This window comes from Bactrocera neohumeralis, chromosome 5, assembly GCF_024586455.1.
Source record: "Bactrocera neohumeralis isolate Rockhampton chromosome 5, APGP_CSIRO_Bneo_wtdbg2-racon-allhic-juicebox.fasta_v2, whole genome shotgun sequence".
Taxonomy (NCBI): Eukaryota; Metazoa; Arthropoda; class Insecta; order Diptera; family Tephritidae; genus Bactrocera; species Bactrocera neohumeralis.
The window spans coordinates 15,255,588-15,267,879 of record NC_065922.1 but is presented as its reverse complement, the minus strand read 5'-3'; the positions used below and the strand labels follow the sequence as shown (position 1 = coordinate 15,267,879).

The following is a 12,292-nucleotide window of genomic DNA, read 5'->3' as shown; positions in this document are numbered from 1 at the left end:
ATGTTTATCTATAATAAACTTTAACTTTGTTGCTACCCTGTTTCAAAATCACGATGCGACATAGGAACTGAGGCGTGGAAAATCAAAGAGACTGATATTGTTTACTAAATTAATTAAATATGTATACACGTCTCATATCAAAAAGTGTAAACATTAAGTGGTTAGAGATGGGTAGAGCCAAGTGATCCGGCTACCTTCGAGATAAGATACCATTTGGCACGATTATGCTTTCATTTAATTGTACTTTTAGCTGAGATGATCGCCAGATTAAATATGCAAATACATATTTACAGAATAAATAACATGAATCGGTTTACGAATAGTGAAAGTATAAAGCTTTTTATATTTTCTACAAATTAATTAAACAAAATTTATCTATTTTCGAGGAATTTTAAACAATATTTGACATGCTTGATTCGTTAAAGTTTAAAAGATGCCTGGAAATCGTTATATTTGGTTCATGATGACTTAGCACTTTCACCGAGCTTTATATTTCACAACTTATCTGAAGCGACGCAGCGCAATATTTACTAAGTGTAGTTATATATGTATAGTGTATCACTCAAGTAGTTTATGAGATTCGTATATTAAGTGTATTAGAGGCGGGGTCTCGCTTCGTTCTCAAACAGATTAAAACCATACATTTTCTTTTACTTAGTTTTCTAGCTCAATTTGCTTTAGAGTTATAATGCACAATATTTTTTGTGAAATCGCGTTTTATGGGGGGTCCAAGGTCCATCAAGAAATCTAATTATTTACTCAAATTAATTGGTAGATAAACAGTTATACATTACGAAACCAAACATTTTTGAAATACAAACATTTTTATAACAAAATTGTAAGGCGCAACTTGTGCATGTGTTTCAAAACAGGAAGCACATACTATACTTTGAGCATGTAAAAAGTATTTGAACGCACACACATTTGTATGAGCAAAATATGCATTGATTTGCTGCTTAGGAATGTGCAAAGAACATTGGATTTAAAGCCCCGCCATGACATACACTCCAAGAAACAATTTTTACTTACTTCTCCTCTACTGCAAAGTCTGGTCCCTTTTTCATGCTCATTTGTACATTTGATGTTAATTTTAGGTGGACTCCAGGCGTCGTTTACTAATAATCTCATTTTCTGTTTCCATGACAGTCTGGTCTAAGTAACAGGAACGGATCCGAATTTTTAACCGGCCAAGGACTGTCAACTCGGTACCATGCCTCAAAACTACTTCACGAACGTTTTCTGCTTCTACAGCAACAACATTTCTCTCATTTAAAAGAAAAATTATTCTAATTCCTCAGGGTTGCTTAATATGCAGTTACTGTATCTGCGGTTGATGTGTTTCATTTCCGCCTCATACGAATCTTCTAATTTCAATTGCAGATTTTCGGGTGAAATACTTAAAATCTAATACTGAGTCCAAATTGTTAATTTAACTACCTTTCGTTAATATGAAACTTTCAATTCAGTTCTTCTCAAGCTTTGGAAATTATATTTTTAAATTTCGTCTACCGACAAAAAAAATATGCTTATAGCATTTATTGGTTCTTGTCTATGATAATTTATATGCAGAACATTCACAGTTCAGAAGCAGAAACAGAGAACGTATATACAAAATCGTATACGTTCTCTGCGTTCATACGTTAAAGCATTCACAATAGAGCAAATATTTATGTTAAAAACTCACTACATATATGTTTCTAAATTATTTTTCTATTTACAACACAGAAACCGATTTCATATATTAAATAGGCTATACACATATATATATCTTCATCAATACTTGTACATAAAATGTAGTTTTGACTTCTGGCAGAAGTGTCTGCGCTTCGGATAAACACAGCCATTCACAGTAGAATATCTAGCGATTATTCAAAAGACAACTCGGTATCGATTATCATTTGGTATATATCGTGTTATATCAGCAAACACATAAAAAGGTCGTAAACCGCGCAAGCACAAAATAAAACCATGAAACAATCGAAAGTATTCACACACCATCGATAGGTGTTTTTGGAGTTGTTTTGTTCGGTGGGACACAATTCATAACTTAAATAAATTAATATTGTACTGTGCCTTAGTGTTAAATACTTATTTTATTTAAACAAAAGAAGCGGATTTATAATATGAGTGCCTTTCAAACACAACAATTAAGTGGTATTGAGTTATAGGCGTGAGAAAAAGCGATAAAAAAATTTAGTGGTGTTGCGCCGTAATGGAGGCGATATTCTTGTGCGTGTCAAATCCTTAAATTTCAGATTTCAAACGCCCGTGTTCTCAACAAATTCATTCATTGAATTATCTGGCTTTCGTATCGCTTTATCAATTCCAAAATTCGAAGAATAACACAGGAAATACTAGCTATCAAGCTATGAGGTGAGTACGGTGTGATTGGTAATTTAGAGGGGCGCCGTAAAATATATGCATATACCTTCATAAGTATATTTAGATAAAGTGTAGGTAGCAAATATAAAACGCATATGTATAGATGTGTGTAAATGAATGGTATACCAATGTAAATAGTAAGGAACAAAAACAGAAGCGACAAGTAGATATGCGCAAATATGTTTGTGCATATGTTAATGGCATCAGAGCTATATTATGATAGCGTTCCTATGAAATAATATGCAACAGTGGTAAACTTGTTTTTCAATACCAAAATTGAAATTTTTATTATGATTTCAAATGAAATATGTAGATCGCAACACAAGAAAAAAGATAAAGCGAAAGCAATAACAAATATGTATAATTCGATGAATTATTAGGTATGAGCTTAATGACTTTGAGTTCGGGGAATTGTTTATTTTTATGCATATTAAATAGAAAGAAATATATTTTAAAAAGTTTAAAGTGGTGGAATATCACTTAAGATTATGGCACATTTTCTGAGAAATTTGCTACATACAATATATGATTTAAAGATTTTTTTGTTTTCAATAAACGCAAAAGCTTTTATCCATGAACTGTCTTCTAGAATTTTGTGAATTAATTTGCATGCTCTTGACTTTGTAGAACAAATATTTGCAAATTAATTGTATGTAAGTAAGCACATATTTTTGTTGTCTTTGGGTATGTTAATGGCGTACAAATTGTGATAAATATGATAAACAAAGTAAACAAATTATATGGACTTTTTGATAACAGCGTTTTTTATTTTGAAGCTTTAGCAACTTACCTGTTTTCCTGATTGTCGCTACAAATATTTGCATATTTATTTCTTCAGCTTTATCTTCTATTATGGTTACCAAAAACATTTATTTTTTAATTATTATTTTCTTTTTTGTGTTTTTCCATATCATGTTATACAAATCTAATAGGGTATCCGGCCACGCGTTGCTGTGGTATACATTTTATACTATTATTCATATAATAAACTTTCTCAATGTCTGGTTCTGGTCCGCGTAATAGGACGTTATTTTAAGAGAGCTTTGTTTTAACTATCCTGTCCTCTAAATTGGTTCGAACTGGACACAGTGTGCTAAATTTTACTAAAATCGGTTCACTAGTTTAGGAGTCCAAAAAGGAGTCGCAGACAAACAACGTGACACGTACTTTTTATATTTGTATAAAGATATAAAAAATATAAAAACTGAGTTTATAAAGGCTTAGACTTTTTTTTTTAATAATGTGGAAACATTACAGCTTTAAAATAATATATATTCATAATTATCTATTTTTTACTGCAAAGCAAATAGAATAAACATAATATCTAAAATTCTTTCGTTATAGTTTCAGATGTCTTCTACTCGCTATTCTTTATTGCATATGTACACTATGTACAATCTCCAACATTTTTGCGCAATCGCCAGGTGGTATGTATTGTTAATTAATAAAAGTATTTAATTATAATATTTTTACATTTTTTATCATCGTATGGCCTACCTTTTCAGAAACGAGTCCTCGGATTATAATCGAAATCGGTGACAATGCGAACATCACTTGTCGCATGAATTTGAAAATGTTTGACGGCGAAAATAGTTCATCATTATATTTCACGTCCGATGAACCAGAACAAGAAGCTGCGCTCACTAATATAAGGGTAAATAAAACTAAATTTAGCATGCAAGGCATTTGTAATTTATTTACTAATCTTATCCGCCATAGATCATTAACGCCACAACGATTGTTTACATGCTGCGCAATGCCAGCGAGCAGTTTACGACTTACACGTGTAAAAGTGGTCAATATGCAATTGCAAGCACAGACGTCATTGTCGGTAAGCTAATTTGTAACAAAAATGTGTTTATACTTTTTATATTGAGTAAAATGATATTCAATTAAAATTCTAAACGCATAAATGTAATTTACTTTCGTAGGTACCAAGCCCACAGAGGTTAAAGATTTCAACTGCCAGGCATTTGACTTCACCTACATGACGTGCTCGTTTACAATACCAGAAAATATGGTCCCAACCACATATAACTTGAAATATATAACGCAAAATGCGGTAAGTTTTTAAAATACAATTTATTTTTAATATGGTATTGTTTTATAAAATGCCTAATAATATTTATTGATATTTGTGCTTATATATGTATATATATGTATATATAGTAATAATCTTATTAATTGTGCTGATCAAAGGTCTTGCATGTGATTATTGCACTAATTGTTATGCATACAAACATTCTAACACCTTTTTCTGATTACCTATATTATTTTGCTTAGAAATTAATTATATATTATTCGTTTCTATCTGGAGTATACATTTTATTTAATAATTAATTACCAATTTCTAAGTAAAAATTAAATTTGCTATGTAGGACAGCAACATCCGTTATATTCTATTGTATATGTAAAATTTACTGCATTTCTTAATATTAACTGCTGCTTCTAATAAAAAAGAATATATTTTAACTTACTAATACAAAAATTTTTAGAACTAACATTAAATTTCTATAGAACACTTTAATGGCTTTGTGGAAGAAGTTAGTAATTTATAAACAATAATAGCACGTTTGGAACAAAGGTTTGCCACTATTTTAGCATAACAAACGAAACATTTTTCTATTTGAAATTCAATTTGGCGGAAGGTAACGTTACATTTTTCTATTTGAAATTCAATTTGGCGGAAATGAACGTTAAGCACGTGAAAAAGCCAGATTTGTTTAATTGTATCCCCATATTGAATTCGTACAATGATGTACATATAAGCATTCATAGTCATATTATTTATATAATTATTTATTGATTTCCTATTACACTAATTATTTTTATTATTTTTTTTTTGTGTGAATAATTACGACTTTTTATTTCATTTTGGGTTTGCATGCTATTTAATTACGTATATTTTATTACTAACATTGAATGATCGGCACGTTTAACACTACTACTGCAACTACTCCTCGTTATCACACACACACACCCAAACACACCAACTAAAATTTGCATGCACTTGTGTGTCTTGTCTATACAATATAACTTTACTAATATGGCACAATCGAAACGTAAACAATAACAAAAAAACACAAAATCAAAAAAAAAATTATAAAAGGCAAGAACGGCTGATAATCGCACGATATATTCACAGAATTACATACTGAACTGTGTAAAGTTGGTAAAAGAAGGCGACAAAGCCACTTGTAACTTTACCTTGGAGGATGGCAGCTATAAGCCCAACTTTGAGTTTTACAATTTTCGCTTGACAAGCAACAACACATTGGGCGCGCTTACACAGAATTTCACCATCAATCACAAAGAAATTGGTGAGTGCAAAAATTAACTTAAAAAACAATATTATTATTATTTTTTCAAAAACATTTAATTATTCGCACTTTTAATTGCAGTTAAACCCGCTATTAGCAACTTCCACATTGAGGACATCTCAACCAACGCTTGTGTGCTAAAGTGGGAAATGGAGCGTTATTCCTCGTACAAGCTGAATCGTCTGCAAATGGAGGTGCATTTACAATCGCCGCACTATGAAAGCACCAGAAACTTCACGTGCAAGAAATGTAACAAGCGTGAAATGTTCGATTTGTCCATCGACGATCTGCCCTACCCATACTATGAATACAATATAAGTTTGCGCATAAAGATGCGAATGCCAGCGGCAACTTGGAGCGATGCATATAGCATTGTTTTTCGCACGCTGCCGCTTGCGCCTGAAGTGCCACCCCAAGTGGATGTGAGCAGTTTCTACTTGAACGCTACGCATTTGCGTTTGTTTTGGTATCCCACAGCGGTGTATCATAGAAATGGTACGAATTTCCATTATATTGTGAAGCTTACGCAGCAGGATGGCCTCCCAGTGTAAGTGTGCTGTCACTACAGACAACTCTTTATGCATTTCCTAACTTCTCTTTACAATTTTGTTTAGAAATCAAGCAGCGCTGCATATGGCTGTGCCCACTGTAGCCTTCCCCTGGAACAGCGCACACAGTTATGATTTCAGCATTTGGAGCAGCAATGAAATGGGCGTGTCCTTGCGTAGTAGTCGCATATATGTGCCTGCGTTACCGAAAAACTACGACAAGCGTACACCGTTTGGTATAAGAAATGTGTATCACTCTTTGGATCTAACTTATACGTTGCTGTGGAATGCGCCGGAAGATGCGGAGGGTTTAGAGAATTATACGGTTTTTTGGTGTCAACCTAAGAGCGTCGCTTCCAATGAGTGTCATGTATGTATAAATTTATGAAATTAACAGATATTATGAAAGTATGAGTAGGTTAGGTTTTGTGCGTTCAATTCTTTCTTTAATACACTTTTGTATTTTTGCTTTATTGAAATTTTGGAGTCGTTATATTGCTTGAAATTTATTTGATTTGGTTTTATACTGGAAGTGGTTTTGAGTATTCAAATTGATAAATTTGAGTTTATATTTAACAAAGTGTTTATGGGATTGCTGCTGTGGTCAACAGTTTTTGTTAGTGTATAAAACGGATTCCCTTGCGATCAGGTATACTCAGATGGTGTAGATGGGGTTGAAAAATCCGAAGCATTTTTATTATTAATTCATTTTTATCAGACAGATATTATGGTATTGTTGTGATTGTGTGGTCATGTACCTCTAAAATGCCATTCAAAGGCGTGCCAGTTCACATTCTTTGGCTATAATAAGGCACAATTTTCGTATATAAACATAAACATATGGTTTTATAGTATAACATCTGTTAGTCCAATGTAAAAGCCTTTGAAAATGGGAAAAAAGTGAAAAAAACCTAAATAGTATGTTGAAATCCATTGGAAAAGGTAGTAAAAATAACACAAATGAAAGGATAAATAACTTCCGAACGATATGATGGTGGAGAAAGAAAGTGTCGAGGGGATGATTGAATTTTAAAGTGCTAAAATGATTTATCTCGATTTATCACTACGAGTCTTATAGGAATGTTGTAGGCATTAAAACACATCTTTCTCACATAACCTTAAAAATTAGGTTAAAACTTAAAATAACAATTAAAAAAAAATTTATTTTTGCAAAAAATTATTACCTTATCTTCCCAAACATACTGTATTTTTTATTTAAAATATTTATTTTTTCACCTTATGTCGAATTCTTATGGGAAAAGAAATCTAAAAGTGTATTCCTTTTATCACAAAAATTCTTCCATTAATGCTGCTCTATGCTCGGGCTGTTCTTTCCTCAACATGTTTTCAGGCTCGATTGTTCTTTTCTCAAAGAGTTGCCTTCTAACCAGGCAATGGTGCAACATTTTCTTTCCTCTTTAAACGTAAGAGTGAGAGTTGCCCCGTGAATTTTTATTTACGGTTTCTTAAAGTTGCAAAGTATTTTAATAAAATTTTTGAACAAAGTGACATGATTCGGTCGGTTTTATTAAAACCAATATTGGAAATTGCAAATGAGTTGATCGATTCATCCTCATCATGTTCAGAGAAGGAAATGAGGATGTTAGTTGTTGAAAGAAAATCCTTACCCAGGCTGAAAGGATTCAGACTCAGGGGTAAATAATTGTGTTAAATGATAAGCTTATTTTCATTATTTTTGTAAAATATAGTTTGACAAGTTTATTGTATTGAATGTACTAATTATGAAAACGAAAACAATGCATCAGCTGATTTATAATAGGGTGTAATTTCGTTCTTTTATCATTTAAAAAATTGAGCATTTTTGCAGGGTGTCATGGAACATTTGCACAATGTTTCTATATAACGAGAAAACATTTTCCTCGAAAAAAAATAATAGCCATAATTTGCTATCCAAATTTCTCAGTAAATGCAAAAGAAAATACAAAAATCGAAATTATATACACCAAATCCGAGAATAACATTGCGATGCTTTATTGATAATTGTTTATTGATGATATACATAAATGATAAATAACCCAAGCACTCCCTTTATATTTGCAGAACATAATCGGATTTACGCAGCTAGATAAGAACGTGAACAATTTCACAATAGAACACAGTGAATCGTTGATCTTAGCAGTCGCTGGCAATTATCGCGATTATTACACGGGCATGCATTGGGCAAAGTGCACGGCGGACGTATTAAATGACCTCGAGAAATTAGAACCGGAAATTAAAGCAAATGCCTACTCGATAAACGTACGCTGGAATTTGGAGCACACATGCGCCTCGCTTATCAAGGGCTATACAATTAACTATTGCCAAACGAAATCCGCGAAGAAACCAAAGTGCTGGGGTAAATCCGAACGCATTAATGTTGACAAAAGAGAAAACAAATATGAGATTACGAACCTAATACCAAACTCCCACTATCAAATGGAGATGTATATTTATTCCGATCTAAAGGAGGGGCCAAAAAGCAATAAGCTGGTCATACAAACACAAGAAGGCGGTATGTATAGATTTTAAATTCTTAAAATTGAGTAAGATTAACCGTTTTTTGGGTTTACAGCGCCCACGCCACCAAGAAGCCTTACCTATGAGAACATAACAAGCCAGTCGGTGGCGTTGTCATGGCAGTCGCCGCAAGAGGCCAACGGCAAAATACGCTACTACATTGTGACGTAAGTGTGCGCCGTTATTTAACTGTATAAAAGAAAATCAAAAATTAATGTTTCTTTAACATTGCAGCTATAATCGGGAAAACCAGACTGTGCACTGCAAAAACTTGATTGGTCCGCATTGCTTCGTTGCAAGTAGGCGTGGTGAACGTTACGGCATTGAGAATTTAACGTACACGCTGCAAAACCTAAGCAGTTTCACTAATTATACAATTTGCATAAAAGCATTCACCGTTGCTGAATCGCTGCCCAGCAATTGTGTGGTTGTAAAAACACACGTGGGCGGTAAGTTTTTCATTAGCAAGCTTATTTTTTGTATTTTACTAATAAATTTTACACATTTGCAGTGCCCACCAGCCCCACACAAGTCCGAGTCAACGAAACAAACAAGAATGCGATACTATGGCATGAGCCCGAAGTTCCGTCGGGGCGTGTGGACTACTACGAAGTGATTGTTGAAGTCAAATTGAGGCAAGTGCTCGAAGGTCGTTATATTTCGCGCATAACAACTGGCAGGCAATGCACTATGCCCGATATTATTTGCGATAATGAGGATTACGAGTATACAATTAGGGTACGGAGCGTTAATATCGCCTATGCAAATGAGACCGATACAAAACTCGTGCAGCACGCCAAACACTATACCGAATATGACCAATATGTATCGTCCTACAATAATAAGTTGGGTTGCGCTGAGGCGGCGCCACTCTCACCGGCGACCACAAATAGTAAATACATCGAATATAGATCGGATGCAGCTTACGGCTTCCAAAACATTTGCAGTCCACCTGCCAAAGCTGATAGCAAACTATGGATTATAATATTTTGCATAATAATAGGCGCTTCATTCATATTCATGTGTGGTCTGCTCATCTATAGAAGATGTCATGCGATGGCTGCTATTAGCTGCAAGATACCACAAAACTTGGAAGATTTGGTCAATAGCTCCGGCGACAAACTGCGTGAACATGAAAAGTTTATGAGCTCTTCTGCCAAACAAAATTATTATAATAGCGAAAATGGTAGTCTACTAACAACAAGCATTTCAAATGATTCCAACTACTCTTACAATGGCACACGCTCTTCGGCTACAACAAAAAGTAGTTATTGTGATAGCAACACGAGCGATTATGGCAACAGCCATGCGACCGACGATTATTGTATACAAGATCCTTTGACATTATCCAACACGGCATTGCTGACGCCCGTGCCAGAAACGGGCTACATAGCAATGACCACGCCGCTAAACGCTGCGCCGACGCAACTGAAACACGCGAATGGCGGTAATATGTTGGATAATGGTTATGTGCTACCGAATGCCTTGCCAACGGATGCCAGCGAAAAGCCGTTCATGATCGCTTTGGCAGCAGGCGATGGTTACGTACATCCAAATAATCGGCAGTCCTTCAATAATGCGAATATAAGCAGCGCAAATTATATAACCGCCATGAGGTAGACGAACTAGCGATCAGAGAAAAGTGTTAAATCTACACTGTAATGGCGTACCAAAAAGAAATAGCAAGTGACTTCTGCTGCTGCGCAGCGCCGAGCGTGTTCGCGCATGTGCGCTGTGCGCAGACTTTTGTCGTGTGTCCTCCGCATAGCACAAGTGAAAGCAATAAAAAAGTCAGATGTGTCTATTATTTATAAATTATAGCACAATGGTGTCTGGTGTCCCTTTCTAACAACAAAGTGAAGAAGTGAGGTGAAATTGTTATGCAACTGAGTGGTTAACATTTTTAATTGCCTTCACAGCATTCAATATTCTAATTGTTATGTAATATTTGTTTATAAAACTCTAACGAAAGTATAAAACACACCAAAAACAACAAAACAACAACAAAAAAGCAAGTGTTGGTCACAAATCACATTTTACTACATCACAACGGTATTAGTAAATATTTATTATAGCTTTAAATAACAGTGAATTGGCGCTTGTAATTAGACAACGAAGAATAGCAAATAGCAGAAAGTCGTATGGAATTTCATAACCTCAATTTGATTAAAAAATTTAAAAACTTTTTTAGTTGATTTTTTTTTGCAGACGCGCGCTAAAGTTTCTCTTTTTGTCCCAAAAAGAGTTATTGAATGAAAATAAGTTTTTTTTGCTCTCAATTTTAACCGAAATCACTTTTCTTTTTCCATGCAATATCCATATGATATGGAATTTTATAGTATATTTAATTAAGCAAGCAAGTCTACAACTTTTAGAAAGTGATTTTCTAAAACAAAATTTCATGCTCTACAAAAAATGTCTTAATAATTTTTTCCATAGGCACATTCTTTTAAAAGTTATACGCAGTCAAAGTTATACATTAAATCTGAGTATTTGTGGGTGATTAATACATGCTGTGTTGCTCATACGCCATGGTGTACCGTATGAATGCAGTACCTTTGAGGCATAACTTGAACTGCGTATAACTTTTAAAATATTTTTTTTTAATGAAAAAAAAATATTAAAATCTGTTTTGTAGTGCGGAAAATTTTGTTTCAGAATATCAAGAATTGTAGGTTTGCTTGCCTAATGCAAAACAACAAAAAATACCATGTTGTACACCTGAGCAAAAAATATGTTTTAGGCACGGTTTAAATTGAAAATAAAAAACTTCTTGGAAGTTGTAGAATTCTTTTTAAAGCAAAAACTGAAACTTCAGCGGGCGTCTGCAGCTTTCAGTTTGAAAAATAAAGCACACGCAAGATATATGTATTATATATACAATAGATATTTACCTCGCTTAGCGTGCATGCATTACAAGCCAAATTCACTGTTCGAAAACGAAGTGCAGCTAAAAATATAAATATGATATACATATAAATTATTAAATATATTTATGTATTATAAACACAAAGTCTGTCAAGTGCCTTTATTAAGCAAATTATTAATTGTTTAGTTCATTAATTTAGCTTTATGTATTTTAAGTGAAATACGCTGTATATAAGTATAAATATTATTTTTAAGTTATAAATATTATTTCTAAGTTTTCGATGCATGTAAATATATATATTATATGTATATATAAAGCTTCTGCTTGACGTGAAAGTCAACGAAAAAACATAATTTTATTGCTAATTATATAAGTTAAAGTGGCCTTTTACGCAATATTTGTATTAGAAATCTTTAGATTTGTAAGCCTCAACAGCATTTTTAGCTTAATTAAAAGAAAATGTATTGCAAGAATTAAAATATATTTATAAAAACAACAAACAAAACGATAATTTCATATTTCCTGGCAGCTAACGCACGCAGTACGCTTGCTAACATAAATTTTATCCTGTCGAGATGCCTCGTAAGGCAAATTCACCTAAAATGCAAAATAGCGTAACAACACTTTGCATAAATATTTGAGTTTTGGTTATAAAA

The 12,292-nt window shown here is 33.4% G+C and overlaps 1 protein-coding gene across 1 annotated transcript; it reads left to right on the top strand.

Annotated features, from left to right (window-relative positions):
- Positions 1–1,941: 1,941 nt before the first annotated feature.
- LOC126760612 (cytokine receptor-like) lies at positions 1,942–11,370 on the top strand. The gene is made up of 12 exons (XM_050476376.1): positions 1,942–2,373; positions 3,727–3,809; positions 3,888–4,036; positions 4,102–4,213; positions 4,314–4,444; positions 5,528–5,702; positions 5,784–6,249; positions 6,317–6,620; positions 8,312–8,762; positions 8,823–8,934; positions 9,002–9,216; positions 9,279–11,370. Exons 1-12 carry the CDS (start codon positions 2,369–2,371, stop codon positions 10,385–10,387), a joined length of 3,312 nt encoding a protein of 1,103 aa, XP_050332333.1. The 5' UTR covers positions 1,942–2,368; the 3' UTR covers positions 10,388–11,370.
- Positions 11,371–12,292: the final 922 nt, after the last annotated feature.